Source organism: Anabrus simplex, chromosome 8 (genome assembly GCF_040414725.1).
Source record: "Anabrus simplex isolate iqAnaSimp1 chromosome 8, ASM4041472v1, whole genome shotgun sequence".
Lineage (NCBI taxonomy): Eukaryota > Metazoa > Arthropoda > Insecta > Orthoptera > Tettigoniidae > Anabrus > Anabrus simplex.
The window spans coordinates 150,432,222-150,449,618 of NC_090272.1; the positions used below are offsets into that span (position 1 = coordinate 150,432,222).

Here is a 17,397-nt window from a genome sequence, read left to right on the forward strand (position 1 = left end):
GTCTCTGTAATAATAGTGATATCTTGCAGGGACATATTCAAGTAGCTCAAGCAAGTCCTTAAGCTTTGCTCACTTCATTGGCCTTGTAACAGTGTACATTGGTGACAGCTGAATACTAGCTAGTGATGGCCGACCACCATTACTGTTCCTTTTGTGAAGGTCAACACAATCATATTCCTCAACAATTAATTAATTAATTAATTATTTGCGTATGGACCCTGTTGGATCACGCATAACGTTTATGATTCGCCTTTCTAACAGACCATATTGCTTTCATTCTTTCGCTGTGTGCCTGTTTTCTTTCTTCTGACCACTTAGTCCCCGATCTTTTAGGGACTTCATTCTCTGGCTTTACTACCCATCTATGTATCTTGTGACAGTAAATGTTTCTGTCCACTATTTCTGATGGTTCTATCTGGGCCTTTTCCAGATCATTTTTGACATCTTGTATCCATGGTACGTTCTTCAGTTTTTCGGTACATGTCAAAATCTTGTGGGTTAGGCTTGAAGACGATAGTCTGTGAACGTGTCCATAGAATTTCAGTCTTCGTTTCCTGATGTCTGCAGCAAGGTTAGACAGTCTTTCCGTAGCTTTGCGTGATTCGAGCCTATACCCTTCTTCCTTTTTATCTGGGCCCAGAATTTTCCTCAAGATCTTCCTTTCCTCCTTCAAGATGTTTTCTAGATCACCTTTATTATTAAGAACCAAGATTTCACTTGCATACAGCACTTCAGGTTTAATCACCGTATTATAATGTTTGATGGACATGCACTTCTTGTTGTAGATGTCACGGGTTCTCCAATATGCTCTTTTGAGTTTTTGTAATCAAACTTTCTGTGCTTCCTTTTCCTGGTTCTAGGATCTCATCGAGATATTTAAAGTATGGAACTCGTTTGATGTGTCCATATTTTGTTTGTAATTCCTGAATGTCGAATTTAGTGCAAATAAACTTGGTCTTTTTTAATGATATTTTTAGTCCAGTTTTCTCAGCGCATTCCTTGAGGATTTCAATCTCTTTGATCGCTGAAATATCACTGTCTGTTAGTATCGCTAGGTCGTCTGCGAAAGCTAAACAACTGACCGTAATGTCATCGTTCTTTCGGCCAAGTTGAATGGGTTTCCAGTGCTTCTGAACTTTTAATTCCTTCTCCCATTCCTGAATGACTTTGTCTAGAACAAGATTGAAAAGCAGTGGTGACAGTCCGTCACCCTGTCGCACGCCGGTCTTAATGGCAAAGGGCTCCGATACTTCACCCATGAATTTAACTTTTGACGTTGTGTCCGTGAGTGTTTCTTTGATGAGTCTTAATGTCTTTGGGTCAAGCCCTTGTTCTTCTAAGATGTTAAAGAGAGACTGTCGATTGACCGAATCGTACGCTTTCTTGAAGTCGATGAAACTACAAATAATCGGAGAGTTTCGGGTTGCTCTATATTTCAATATCGTCTTCAAGTTAAAAATTTGTTCAACACAGGACCGCCCAGGTCGGAAACCGGCTTGATATTCTCCAATTTTGTGTTCAAGCTGTTCTTGTACTCTTTGAAGAAGATGCGCGGAGAGAATCTTGTAGGTGACTTGAATGAGAGAAATCCCTCTGTAGTTATTTACATCGGTTTTGTCACCTTTCTTGTGTACCGGATGGATAAGTGCACATTTCCATTCTTCAGGTAGCTTTTCTTTTTTTCCTCAACAATAACATATGAATATTTAATAAAATACTTAAATGGTTCATCTTTCTTAAATAATATGCCTGAAACCTTACTAATTACCTAGTACTCTTTGCTTATTTACAGATATTCTCTTGGTTACTTTTTCTAGCAAAGGTTGAGTGCTCACAAACTTACCACTTGCCACTTTTACTTCTTGAAATGGCTTTCTTACTCTAGCTCTTTTTACTAAATCCATCCATTCATCTGGCACAAAAACACAAGAAACACCCACAGCCTCTAAGCATACATAGGAATAAGGTTTGCTAACCAACATATACAGCAACGCCATCTTTACGGCCTCCTCCGTAAATGTCTGTTAGCCCGATTTTGCAATAACAAAATTGGTCTAAATAAAATGGCATAAATTCAAAGTGTTGTTTCTCATCATACAGGATTACCTCATGTTAGCCCAACTCACAGAAAATAGTTTGAACCTTCCACAATAGATGGCAGCACATAACTCATTTTTTCTAAATTTGTTGGTTAACCCGTGTATATATATATATATATATATATATATATGTATATGACAATTTATTTACCATCCTTTCCATTTTCTCAAGCATAATTTTACAGCCATTTTTGTTCTCCTCCCCATGAACATTATCATTTGGGACTTCAAACGTAAAGATTTCCTTTTAAAATGACAAGATTTTCATATTATTCCTTCCATCTGTCCAGTGATTCTCTGGGATCTACAATGAGTTCGGTTTAGTTACCCAAAGTACTATTCATTTCCCTTTTCCCTCCAAGTTTCTTAATCACAGTCCAGAAAGGTTTCCCTGCTGCTTGAGCAAGCCTTTCCATGTAGTTACCAAAATATTCCCAAGATTTTCATCACAGGCAAGAAGCTATTTTTCGAGTGTGTTTCAGGCACTACAGAAACAACGGTGGACAACAGCGAGGGCAGCCAGGTGAAGAAGAAGACTTCTACGGAGGCAATATGCGAGTTTTGCCATACTGATGAGGACGAGTCTGGCAGTCACAGCGAGAGGACGTACGTGCTTCTTCCTGAGTCACACAACTCGCCAGGCTATGTGTACTCATCAGTACTAGTCAGGCAGAGTTTAGTCTAAGTGAGAGATGGAAAAATCAACTGACACAAGTAGCCCCAGGGCAGTTCAGGTTGTTCAGTCCAAATCATGCTCTACAGGTCAGTGTGGGAAGAGGGAGCAAAAGAAATAGGAGATGAGGACTTTTTGTTCGTCCCATTTCAAGCATTCCTTTCTTTTCCCCCAGTCTCTCTTTCTCTCAGACTTGATTTGACACTTGGTTTTTCCTCTGCTATATTTATATACACTGTCTGACAGAAAAAAATTTTGAAGTACCCGGAAGAAGTGATCAGGTGTCAATGTAACTTCGTACATGTACACATCATCAGCGGGTATGTAAATGATGAGTGTTGCAATTCTCTGTGACAGGTATAACAGCCACAGAGTGCATTAGTGTTCATGTTTAGACCAGGCCTGGTAGGATACATAAGGGGCATGAACAGCATCAGATACTGATGAGGACGAGTCTGGCAGTCACAGCGAGAGGACGTACGTGCTTCTTCCCGAGTCACACAACTCGCCAGGCTATGTGTACTCATCAGTACTAGTCAGGCAACTGTACTTCTTAGTACAAACAGGAAAGAGCAGCATTTGTCTGTGCCAGCGCACTTCTCAGAGCACGCTATTTTTCGAGTGTGTTTCAGGCACTACAGAAACGACGGTGGACAACAGCGAGGGCAGCCAGGTGAAGATGATGACTTCTACGGAGGCAATATGTGAGTTTTGGTACCTCGTACAGGAGGCACTACGGCCACCTGCACCAGCGGTGATAGCAGGTTGCGGAGCCGGAGGCACCGGCACCAGAGATCGAGGTGGAGACGGAGCCATACAGGGACGGTTGCCCCAACTGAATTAGTGCATGCATCTACACCAGAGGGGTGCAACATCATACTTATAAGAGGGCTTGTACTGCCAAGTTCTTTGTAAATGTAACTTGATTTTTTAATCACTGAAAGAACATCACATACCCTCTCAACAAGTGAAGTTTCATTCAGTTTCCTCCTCCCCTTCTGGGTGCTTCCAATTTTTTGTCAGGCAGTGTAAATTCAAAGTCAGTTATGATATAGTCTATTATGAATCTAGCATCCCCACCCTCTCACTTGTAGTGGAGAATAGCCTTATGCTTGACGGATGAATTTACAACTGCAGCTCCCATACTAGCACAGAAATCCAATAAACACTTCCTGTTCCCCTTGGTTTACGTATTTTCCACATATTCACCTCATTACCTTGTTATACACTGCAGTTCTATTTCTAATTATTGTATTAAAATCGCTCATTAACACATCTTGTACTCGCTGTTGACACTGACTCAGTGGCGGTGCATTCTATATGTTCAGTGGTTCAGTGAACCCCCCAGAAATAGGTAAGTCTATGTAAAATGTTTTATTATAGCCTATTCCTTTAATAAGCTCTGTATATCCACGCACGTAGCGGTATTTTTGACAACACTCTGTTGCTCTTCCTAACCAGCGAAGAGGTTCAATTTCAGGACTGTGGGAGCGGGGCGGTGAGACGTAAGGAGGGTGCACAAGGCGAGGGGCTGTGAGGAGCAGGGAAAACATAGCCCAGGAATCGCTGGTGACTGGACGAGCGATAGACACGAGTTACATTGAGCAGTTCCAAAATTAGCCGAAGCGCTGTCAGAGCGTGCAGTTACAGTTTGCCGTATGTGATAGGTTTGAGGGGGTTTTTAATTTGACGATTTTGCAATTCTGATGTAATTAACCGCAATGAGGCAGGATATTTTGGTAACTGAGTTTTGTATAGCATCAATAGGCATACGTAGCCTAAGTTTATGTAATTAATGAAATGTTTCATTAATAAGTGGTTTTAAGAGGAAGTACAAGTAGGCAATCATCCTCTATATAACACTAATCGTAGAGGAAAAAATGGACGGGATCCTACACTTCGAAAATGAAGGTGTCTGCCAAAGAAAGACAAAGGCCACGAAGGGCATGAAAATGAAACACTCCCTGGGCCTCGAGTGCTCTAATACCGTTGGAGTCAGAAAAGAACAAGACTTGATCAAGGCAGGTCGGATAGGATAGATGAAAGTGAGGAGCCTGGTGCAAGTAAGTGGAAGCAATGCCAGGACTCGGCTAAGGGCCCCGTGGTCGCCAAACCATGCTCCCAAGTTGAGAGCCCCTGGAGCTTTTCATTAGTAATACGTGTTTTATGAAAAGTAAGCAGCAAAATACGTCAATACATAAACAACAGTAGTCTGCCTAACACGTTCTTGAAGAAGATATTTGTACGCAAGCAATGTCTCCAAAATCAGAGGAAATTGGATCAGCTTTAAGTAACTGCACCTCATATTCTCAGTCTTTCATCTTCATTGTTTTGGTAACTTCAAGCTGTAGCCACGTCCCTTCAAAGGAAAGTCGTATTTCTAATCAAGCAATGTCACTATTTTACATCTATGTAAACATCAAGTAACAATAAATCTCAACATGTTATTTTCGACAGCAGTGAACCACCAGACGCTTTATCCACACGCCGCCACTGCCCTGACTACAACATCACACAGTGCTTTATAAAACTAGTCTACGTCATCCTCATTTGTTCCCTCGCATGGTGAATACAATGAAATGATTCTTGTCCTAATTCCTGCAACTGCCAAATCTATCATAATCATGTGTTCATTTACATGCCTAACGAAAACTATTGTATGTTGGATGTAGTAGCAGGGGTACACCTTTCCTGGTTATTTAAACCGCACGCCTTCTCTACGGCCGATGATATTGATGTTGATTCCCATAGGGAATCTGAAATATTTGTTCCAAATGAGTAAATTTATAATACCAATATAAATGGTCTGTTATTGGACATTATATATTTTCCAGCTAACTCATTCCTGGTTGCCAGCGTTTCGCCCCTGTGTGCGTTTCTTTTGTATTAGCTTAGCTTGCTTCACTTGCATTTGGGTGCAATGACTTCTCAGCTGCACTCAAAATTTACAATACCATATTTCCTAGTGTTCTAGGCCCCCTTTCTTGCTGCTTTGATAACCGCAAAAAAAAAGGGTGCAGGAAGGAGAAGGGACAGACAATATGCGATAGCATCCCATTTTTTCCAGTGGCTTCTAGGTATAAAGAAATAGAAATTGTACATGTATGTATTCTACATTATTCTTTAACAAATTTGTGAATGTATTCTGAGTCTTACTGGCTACCTTCGTTGGAAGGGAGCATTTCCAAATTTAAAATATAAAGAAAATAATAAATGGTGAATACATGACTTTTAGGGGCTTACATATACTGTAAATACAATCAGCTTTAGTTACTCTTATATCACGTCATTCATTTCATCTTATTAACTCCCCTGATGAGGTTGATATCACAAAGGGCTTCCGGTTGTAAAAACTCGCTACAAAGATTCGTCTCACTTCATACTTGACCCCGTAGAGAAAAAGGATAAGGAATGGACATACAGTTCTATTTATTGTATTATGCAATATTAATATAAAAGAACTTCATGGCCAGTCATTTGTGTCTGTCAGCTGAGCAGTAGGCTTATCACACAGTAAATCTAATACAGTAACTGCTTTCATATTAATTGCCATCTTGTGCCACTAACTTCCCTGCTACCAGCATTGTCAGCAGCCCAAATGTCATCTTCACTGTTAACGAGAGAATTCGAGATCCCGTCTTTATCAAACTTTTAAAAATAGTTTTGTTCCTGATTATAGAGTCCAAATGGTGAGAAACTATTCGCAAATGGTTTCTGGAGATGGTCTCTGTTATTCACAGTTCGTGTACATGTAGCAGAAGTCACCCCTTCCAAACAAAGCTGTGCTGAAGAAAGCATGCCAACTCACCAGCTGATCGCTAGCATATGTTATGAATTGTACTTCTCAATGTAATACATAGTGACTAGAAGTATTCTTTAGATAACTGCGACCGTTGAAAGCCAGAGCTTTATTTTAAGTATATTTCATTCAATTGAGATAAGAGACACCGCATTGTTTAGGTTAGGTATGCTATCAAGTGCCCAGTTAGTGCCAGAAGTTTCACGACGAAAAAAATAAAAATAAATAACAGGGAAGCTTGTCATATTTATGGATATCTACAGGTTTGGAGGTGATGCATTTTATTATCATAATGATTAATTTAGTATGTCCTTTGTCTTCACGTTTTTATTAACGCAGCGTATGATTTGTTTGTCATCTCCAAAAACTGTAAAGTAGTTAGTAGAACGTAAAACAAATATTATTATTATTATTATTATTATTATTATTATTATTATTATTATTACAGTAGAGTCTCGATTATCCGACCTAAACGGGACCTGGAGTGCGTCGGATCACCGAAAATGTCGGATAATACAGAATAACTTTGAAAATGAACTGAAGCAAACAGGAATGACATGTTTTACGGTGCTCTACCAGTTCAATTGTACAGTACATGCAGTATTGAACGAAAACATTCCAGATGTCTTACGAAAAGAAACTTTTCTCCACAGATATTAAGCTACCTAATACCGTACCGTTTTTGCCACCGATCACGCCACCCACCACTGGCAGGAAAATTAGGGTCCTCTTCATTAAACTCCTTCTGGAAATACACAGCCTTTTCCTACAGAATGGTGCCAGATATTGGCAGGCCCTTTTCCCGGTGTTGAGATACCAAAGAAATAGTGCTTCACTTACTTTTTCGTACTGACATTTTTTCATTGTTTTTCTTTGCTCTGGTAGAGCACAACTTTTCAATTTCTTCCCTCTGTTTTTTCCAGTCTCCCACTGTAACACGTCCAGCACCATAATCTGAAGCCACATTTTGAAGAATTTCCCCTTTGTCCAGTCTGTTTAATGCACTCAATTTGTGTTGCATAGAAACAGTCACTTTCTTCCATTTACTCGCCTACTCACAGAGGATATGAAAACTATAACATCCGCACCCAACCAATACTACAATGACTGAAGACTCACTGCACCTGTCCTTGAGAAAAACCCAGTCCTACCGCCAGCGTTCAGGCCAGTGCTTGTCCCATGGTCGCACCCTCCACAGCGGGTGTGCCTGAATTTAATCTCCACCAAAAGTTGAAATTAAGTCTGACAGTGTCGGATAACACGGAATGTCGGATAAGCGAAGGTCGGATGAGCGAGACTCTACTGTATTATTATTTCTTAGGTACGCTGATGAGTAAACAAAAAGATAGAACTGTTTTTACCCCATTCTAAACCTACTTCTCCAAAAATTATCTAAGTTAGGCCTCTACTGGCCTGAGTTATGAGTATTAAACAATCACTCTGTTAATAATCTCACCTCCTATAATAATAGCAACAACCATGAATATTTCTTAACTAAAGTAAACTTGTGCCCTCATCCTGGGGTGGTGCAGCTCTTTGTAGACATACCTCCAATGGAGGTGAGCTGCATGTACCATTTTATCGCATATCAACCTTCATGCCATTTTTTAATCTCTGGCAGTACCAGAACTCGGGTCCCCAAGAACGGCAGCTAATTGTCCTAATCATTATGCTGGCGTACATTCTTAACTACAAAACGCAGACATATCACATGACTGATGCATGCTTGCAGTGTGCAGGTGAGGCACGAGACTATTCACCTATTTGTGCGATATCATCGGAGCTGCAGTATGCTATGCTACGGAGGCGGTCTTTTCTTAACTATGAAATACAGCTGTAGCACATGACTGATGTGTCTTTTCATTGCGCAAGTCAGACAGCCGAAACTATCCACAAATTTTTGCGATGTCATTGGAGCTGTAGTACGGCCTGAACTTGTACTTCTCTGAAGAATTACATTCTTACATGCAAGCTTTTTTTTTTTTCATATTAATTGTCTCGAAAAGCCAGAGGGGTTCTAGCGAGGGGTTTGTTTTTTTTTGTTTTTGCATCGCACCGACACAGATATGTCTTATGGTGACGATGGGATAGGAAAAGCCTAGGAATTGGAAGGAAGCGGCCGTGGCCTTAATTAAGGTACAGCTCCGGCATTTGCCTGGTGTGAAAATGGGAAACCACGGAAAACCATCTTCAGGGCTGCCGACAGTGGGGCTCGAACCCACTATCTCCCGATTACTGGATACTGGCCGCACTTAAGCGACTGCAGCTATCGAGCTCGGTCGAGGGGGGGGTCTAATACATGAGGAAATACGATATTTAGCCTTAAAAGACAGACATCTCTAATCAATGTTGGTAGATAGAAGACGTCACAATGTCATTCAATGTAGGCACAATAATAATATGCTTCAGCTTACCCCAAGTTGGGATCGAGTAGTAAAATGTCCTGTAGTTGAGATGTCGAGCCAGGAACTCTGCACCAAGCCTCAAAGCACCTGTTCCACTGAGCGTCTGTACACCAATTGTCTGCAATGGAACATAAAGGTCATTGTTACTGTATTTTCAGATTCAGAACAAAGATTAATGAAGTTAACATAAATGAGATACATCCCAATGCCTATAACTTCGTCACTGGAAAGTACCCCTCCCACCCACCCCAACCCTCCCTTCAAAACACAGCACTAAGATAATGGTAGCAAGCTACACTAGTCACTAACATAAAGATCACTCAGCTTGAAGTGAACATTGCATATGGCCAAGTAAAATGGTACTCGTCAATCCAGAAAGCGGACCCTGCCCATACAGGAAAATGCAAAGTCAAACAAGATGATTATTATTCTTATTCTTATTCTTATTATTATTATTATTATTATTGTTATATGAGCCCAGACATTTAGGATCTTAAAACTGTTAAGACAGGCAGGCAAAAAGGCAGACAGAATATGTAAAAGAAGCATTAAATATTTAGAAAAAGTTTATTTAAAATATATAATTGTTTTGACAATAAAGGAACAAGAAAAAAGTAATCGGGCTGATTTACAGTTACCTGAGAAATATTTTACTCAATTACAATTACGAATTATTTTTTCCACAAGTAACGAGTAAAATTACAATTACTTTACAGATTCCCAGTCTTAAGGAAATCTTGTCAACACTGGCTGGTAGCAGCATGAATTCAGGAACAACTTCATCGCAAATCTGGTTTTGAGATGGAGCTTTGACAATATAAATATCTTCTTTACATTAGAAATTAATTTGTCTATGTCAGTGAACAAACGGTGTACATTCTCTGCAATTCTATGAGAGCCATGGATTGTTCTCAGGGTTTGGTTTTTGATCTTTCGGAAAGGAATTCCAGAATCAACAAAAATTTTACATAAATCTATTGAGAAATGAGACTGTCTCCTAGATGCTGCAACAGCTGCTGATAGTAGCAATATCTTCTTTTGATGCTGGGGCCGTACCTTAATTAAGGCCACGGCAGTTTCTTTCCCACTCCTAGCCCTTTCCTATCCCATCATCGCCATAAGACTTCTCTGTGCCCGTGCGACGTAAAGCAAATTCTAATAAATATAAAAAAATCTTTTGACTACTTCTGGCAGCAAGTGCCGATTTATGCTTAGTCGTGGAAATGTGCTTGGTTAAACACCTCTTTTTTTGGTAGTTAACTGTTTATTTCACAGACTTTATACAATAAAACTGCTCCATCACTTGAAACTATGTCAGCACTAAACTCACAAATGTAACCATAGAATTTACTGGTCAATGGTCTGCTTAACTTTGCCATGTTAACTATGTACATGTGATAAGAGCAATACATCTTCGTCTACTTAAGAGTTGATAGTGAGTCACACATTTCAAAGAAAATCACATCCTTAACTTTGGTATATGAGTTATTAAAGGGAAAGCTTACTGAGCAGAGGAAGGGGAACTGACAAAACAATTTCTACACAGCAGTATCTATCATTATGAGGCTCAAACTAATTAGCTTATTTTTTTTATGCCAGCCCTACCACTGAAGTTTACAGGAAGTTCGGCCTTGCCTTTGTAGGGTGCCGTTGTGAGATGAAAGTGAAAGAGAAAGGCAAGGTACATTAGGAATTTCATGACAGCCAAAGAGCACAGTAGGCCCACTTGTTAAATTTATTGGAACTCTGAAGATTGGGAGATTGAAGATTAAAACAGTATATTCCAAATAATGTGAAGAAAATAATATTGAATAAATGAGAATGTTTTATGACCTTAACCTTGGAACCGGCAGTCGTCGCGATTGAGACTAATTTCCCTGTTACTCAACCGGCAGAGTCGCTATCGAGATGCATTACGCCAGCGCTGACTAATTTCGAGATAGCGGCTTGACACTCAACATCTTCATGAAATATCTTGCATCATGTTGAAGAGAAAACTCTACTCTATAAATACAGCATAATTCTGAAGTAGTTTAGTGTGACAGAATGTGCGGTATACACGTGGAAAAACGAGAACACTTTGCAAATGGTCATTCTGTTGTGCTTGCTGTGGTTGTCCATGTGCATTAGCTTTCGTGGCGCAAAATGAGTGAATTGTCAGGAAGTAGTGAAATTCGTAATTGTTTGTTTGATCTGGATGACGAAGGTGATAGCAACATAGTTTTAGAAGGAAATGACGATGATTTTGACAATAATTCGTCAGGTAGTGGCGAGTTATGAGCCTTGGCTAAGTGATTTTGACACTGATATTGATGATGATGTGGAACACAATGAACCAGCCACTGATGATAATAATGATAATGATGGTAATGCAGTTGACCAAACAGAACCGAAGTGGACAAGAGTTTATCCTTCAGAGCCACAAATAAAAGTGGAAGAGAAGTTCAAGGTTCAAAACGCAGGATTACGAAATTGCCCTCCGCGAAACAGTCCTCCTCTAACATATTTCCATTTGTTTTTCTCCAATGCTATCTAGAATCTTTTAGTGACTGAAACTAATAAATTCGCACAGGAAATTATTCAAAATAAAACGAATTCCAGAAATATGGTTCCGTATTCTCGTCTGCAAAGATGGGTTGACGTTACAGTATCAGAAATGAAAAAAATCATTCATCTAGTTATAAATATGGGTCTGAACCATAATAACACTGAAAAATAGTGATGCACTTCAAAATCGCAAATATTTCCATATTTTCCAAAAGTCATGTCACTAAAACGTTTTGACTGGAAAGAAATATTCTATAACCTGTTGGTAATGGCAATTTTTGATACCTACATACTCTATAGTTTGAACACCGACAAACCCCTTGAATATGAGAAATTTATGGTTGGTGTTGTCGAAGGTCTTGAAAATGAAGAAACTCTTCAAAGCATTCCACCTGGACCTTCAGGAGAAATGAAACATCAGCTGGTGTGCCTCCCAGGAAAGAAACTGCGGTTGTGCCCTGTCTGTTCGACTGCAGAAAAAAAAGTTACGCACCCACTTCTGGTGCCCAGAATGTAATTGTGGTGTCCATCAACAGTACTATCATAAATTATGACATTCTTGGAGGCCTATGAAAGCAGGAAGAAAGAGGAGCCACCCCGAAGGTAGCAAGGATGAATCTGACTAAGTAGACTCACGTGTTGGTGAGATGTGCTTGTGTTATTTCAGTTCTATTTTACTTTACAATACTTCAATGTAGTGAAACCTTTCTACATATTTAATCCGCATAAAATTGTGCAAATTTTGTATATAGTAAAATCGTCATAAAATATTACGTTTTACGTACACGTTGCCCAGAACTTTCGGATTATTTTGGAATACTTAGTGTGTGTTGGATACTTCGCCCATACTGCTTTAGGATACTAAATTGGTAAATTTAATTTCCTACTATAGTATTCTTCGTCCTTTACTGGATAAAATGACTTGTTATACATAAAAATAAATTGAAAAACAACATTATTATGAATTTTTTTAAAGTTGCTTGCAAAACTCGCCTAAATGCTTGCCGCTTGAAGGTAAACTGCTTGCCGGTTCCAGGGTTAAAATAAAAGCAATTCTTTACAGAAGGCAGTAAGGGCTTAAATAGGCAAAACAGGCAAACAAAAAAATGTCCCTTCTTTCCCTTTTTAGCCAATACTGGAACTTTGTCTACTGTACATTTCTCCCAAAATTAGTCTTAAGTGCACAATGCACCCCCATGTGTCCTCTGTATCTCCACACACAAAAATAAGTTTAGGCCTACCCATATTTTCCACAAAAGGAAAGTTACTACAGTGGAACCTCGGATTGCGAGTAACTTGGTCTACGAGTGTTTTGCAAGACGAGCAAATATTTTAAATAAATTGTAACTTGATAAGCGAGTGAGGTTTCGCAATACGAGCGTCACGTGTACGTACGTTTCCACCTCCCCTATGCCTTTGTTTTCCCCTCCCCCTGCCACTCTCTTTCCTGGGAAAGTGTGTGTAATCATTTCCCGAGCTGGACTTCAGTTGGCGTGTCTCGCTCGCATAGTCAACAGCGTACGAGTGTACATGTTTTGTTTCTGTCATCTGTGATATAACTGTTCTGCAACGATGGACCCTGTGAACGAAAAGAAGGCTAAAAAGGAATTCGGTCAGAAGAAGGAGATGATTACAGTGGATGGAATCTGTTCAATGACAATGCAATGTCACATTTTTGTGAAATCCTTAAAAAGAGGCAAAAGCAACAGTCATTGGACAGGTTCCTCGTTAAAATTGCACGAAAAGAAAGCACTTCCAATGAGCCAACCGATGGCAGTGATTCCATTAGTGAAATTCGTGCTACACAGTAACTCTTCCATGTCATCTCTCGTCTCCCTCACACCAACAATGATTCTATTGTAAGGTAAAGTGCAGTTTAATTCTTTTACGTTATATTTTGTTTTAGAAATGTTATGCAAATAAATGTTTTTGTGTTGTGGACGAATCATCCGAGTTTCAATAGTTTCTTATGGGAAAATTTGCTTTGATATAAGAGCGATTTGGATTACGAGCATGTTGCCAGAACAAATTATGCTCGCAATCCAAGGTTCCACTGTATTACAAAATGAAACGCTGAAGTTCAATACCCTTCCTTCACTGAGGGCACTGGATTCTGGTCCTAGTAACATCTTAGTGGCAGCTGAACTAAGAGCATCCAGCCCAAGAACAGGTAAATACTCGTGATTGAGAGTTTCATCACAAGCCATGTTCTTTTCCATCTTGCGAACAACTGGCAACACCCAGGGTACTCCATCATCAGTTCTGTAAGCTAAGAAAAGAAAACAATTCATAATTATTTCACTATCTAAAATAATAAAATTAAATCATTATTTACAAAGTTAACATAATATTCATAAGTATTAACATTCATCACAGTTTACTTTTTATTAATAAAAGTAATGGATTTTATTGCTCCATAGTGGTGTAACAGCTTTTCAGATGAGGGTTAGAACGGAACATGAAAATTTCACATTTGTAAAACTGCTAATTTATCTCGAAAATCATTTCTCTGCTTACCGTTTAATTCTTACCTACAGAGAACTTCATTTTTAACATTAAGAAAAAGAAAACCTCTTGTTATAAATACAAAAATGAATTTAATTTTAAATTAAGATCAGCTGCAACAGCAGCCACAAGATAAGCACATCATCTTACTCAGTAACCTGAATGATCATGTTGGACAGGACAAACACTTTGTCAATTATATGGCTAAGAACTCATACTAAATTTAAGATCTACTGGAAATGGGACTTTCAGTTATTGGATCATCATCATCATGAATGTCCCACTCCAGTCACCCAGGTGTGGTTATTGGGTACAGTCGAGTCCGTATACAGTAATATATGCCAAAGAGATGTTAAGTACAGAGCAAAAGTGATCTAATTAGCTGAAAGTTTACTTCAAACACATTGCGGTCATGGTGAAATATTCAGTGCACCCTTTGCAACCATGACCTGCTCAAACAGTTTGTTGATTGTAAAGTAAACCCACAAGAACAAAAAGGGAGCTGAAGATTAACAAGATGTAGAGGTGGAAAGATGAAGTGGGAAGAAGAAAGCTGTTTTCAAGAAGAGGCCAGAGGTTCCCCAAGCTGTTTTCAAGAAGAGGCCAGAGGTTCAGGAACAGCAAGGATGAGCCACATCTGAGGATGAGGTATATGGTCGCTAAGTAACTTGCAAAGATAGTAGGTGCAGAAGCTAAAGAACCTGCAGTGTTGGGCTTCAAAAACCTGGAAATGCCAGAGGATGTAACAGTAATCTACAAAGTTGCCACTCAGTGTGACAAACCCTCCACCAAATCAGCTATATTCATGACAATAAGGGGAAATTGCTCGCTGAGGGCAATGCCAAAAAGAATCACTGGAGGAAGTACTTCAATTAGTAGCTCAATTAAATATTTCCAAAGAACATAACTTCAAAACTACACACCTTCAGGTATCAACACCTGAGATTACCCCAACTCTGAATTCAAGCAGTTATGTCAAAGATGAAGAATGGCAAAGGAATGGGGCTTGATGACATCCCAACTGAGCTATATTTTCTAATTTCAAAGATTCCACATGCACTGACCAAGATTCAAATTTTGTGACAATGCCATACAGTTGTTGCATTTTTTATATTATGGTCTAGATGGTTGTGTGCACATTTAGTTACGACATTCCTCAGATTGATTCAGACAATAGTTATGATATAAGCTAATAAAAAGGTAAGTATCACTCATGACTTTAGAGAGCTGATATTTAACATGAATGCAGTAGATCTGCTCCAGAGTCTTGTGCAAGATTTAAAAAACAAAACCTCTGAAAACAAAAATCCAATATACGGGTGTAAAATGATTAACTTACTTAAACTGTTAATATACGAGGGGGGGATCAAATATAAACAGGATTTTATTTTTTATTTAAATTCATTTTTTGAAAAAAACAAGGCAATTACAATTCATTTTTCCACATAGTTCCCTGGATTGGAAATGCATTTGTACCAGCATATGGGCAGCTTTTTAATGCCCTCATCGTAAAAAGAACAGGGTCATGTCACCTGCCAGTTGCGCATGAAGTCTTCCACACTCTGGTCATCTTCAAATCGTTGCCCTCCTAGAGCTTCTTTAAGCGGTCCGAACAAATTGTAATTGCAGGGCGATAAGTCCAGGCTGTAAGGAGGATGATCAAGTGTAGTCCAGTGCATTGCCTGTAGCTTGGAAACAGAGCTGCAGTATGGGGCCGCGCAGTCGTGGAGGAGGATGACCTGCTGAATCAGTTGGTCTCGTCTTTTGCGGTGATAGGCAACCCTCACCTTGTTCAACAGCTCGCTGTAGTAAGCAGCATTGACTGTGCGTCGCTCATGCAAAATCATCAATCAGCAAAATGCCTCGCCGACTGAAAGAACCTTGCCAGCTGACAGTCGAATCTTGGCTTGCACTGGTGCTCTATTGTATAGTATTGAGTAGGTGGATTAAAACTTTGTCAATTAAATTACAGTATATGTACTCTTAATTCAATACGGAACCAATAATGAAATTTATAACCTTGGATTCACTGGTGCTGCCTACCCTTTCCTCCGCCACTTCTTACTGGCTTGTTTGGATTTGGGACTGTAGTGTTGGACCGATGTTTCGTCGCAGGTGATGATCCGACTAAAACATGCATCACCTTCTTCCGCAAACCTTGCTGTAAGCCTCTGACAGACCTCCAAGAGTGTCAACTTCAGATTTTCGGTCAAAAGGTGAGGGACCCATCTGGAATACACTACGGAACTGTAGGTCGTTTGTGATGATTGCTTGACAGCTCCCATAACTGAATCAGACTTTTTCTGTAATTCCTAATACTCTCTCCTGTCAATCGTCGTCAATAATGTCTTTAACCGCACACATTCTCATCCATCCTTGAACATTTTATACAAGGCAAACACACGTGTCCTTGATAATATTTGATCAACAAACTGTGCAATCAATCTCTGATAAATTTCCACCGCTGTAACTCCTTCACAAGCAAGAAATTTTATAATTACATGCTGCGCAGTGGAGGGATGCACCTGTTGCTCCGACATCGTGAGCATTACTGACGAAACTGCGGGAAATATCTAACAACAGATAGGGAATCTGGCACCTGGGCAACTGCCTTAAATGCAGATCAGTGGTGAATGACTGACTTGACGAATAATTATGAACCGTCTATGGAAAACGATCCAAGTGCCAGAATATTTAATTTTTTGTTTCTTCATGGAGTCCAATATATAGATATGCCACGACCAACAGCCCAGTAAAGGATATATGTTCCTACTTCTCTTTGTAACTCGATCAATATTGTTGCTGAAGATGATAGGGTTCTCCAATACTGCCATGTTTGAGATCTCACAGGTGTCTTGTATCAGGGTCACTTCTGCAAGTCATGATATACAGTACTATAAAAAAAGAAAAGGATTGGACTACTTTCCTTAAATCAGAAAAGGAGCAAAACTTGTGAACCTTGCAATTTGGACAAGTTCATACTGCCAAATGGGAGGGGGAATCTGCAGAGAATAAAAGTCCTCTATCCATGTTGGAGTTAACAACACATGTCAAATAACAAATTACATGAAGATATTAGCAAGTGACTATTTTTCATCACATTTGAAAGTTTTCTTTTACTTGTGTACATGAAGTAATATTATGCAAAGACTGTAGGCCTAAACTCAGGTTAAAGTAAAGAAAGGTTTAGCATTTCAATTTGTTATATTCACTTACGTCAACATAATGATTTACTGCATCTGATATTCTTGTACTAAGTGGTAATGATGCCTTTCCTGGCAGGATGTAGTGTTTACAGTGCACTATGTCTTCTGGTATGGGCTAGAATAAATTTGTTACTTTCACTGACCTGTCTCAGTCTCTTCCTTG

At 39.4% G+C, this 17,397-nt stretch overlaps 1 protein-coding gene across 1 annotated transcript in view; it reads right to left on the reverse strand.

The window, feature by feature from the left end:
• The window catches only part of Got1 (Glutamate oxaloacetate transaminase 1), a 64,032-nt gene that overhangs the window by 45,480 nt on the left and 1,155 nt on the right, over positions 1-17,397 (reverse strand). The window contains exons 2-3 of the mRNA XM_067152504.2: positions 13,611-13,792; positions 8,986-9,094 (exon numbers count right to left, since the gene is read on the reverse strand). Of these exons, the coding sequence (XP_067008605.2) occupies positions 8,986-9,094; positions 13,611-13,792 (291 nt within the window). The remainder of the gene's footprint in view (positions 1-8,985; positions 9,095-13,610; positions 13,793-17,397) is intronic.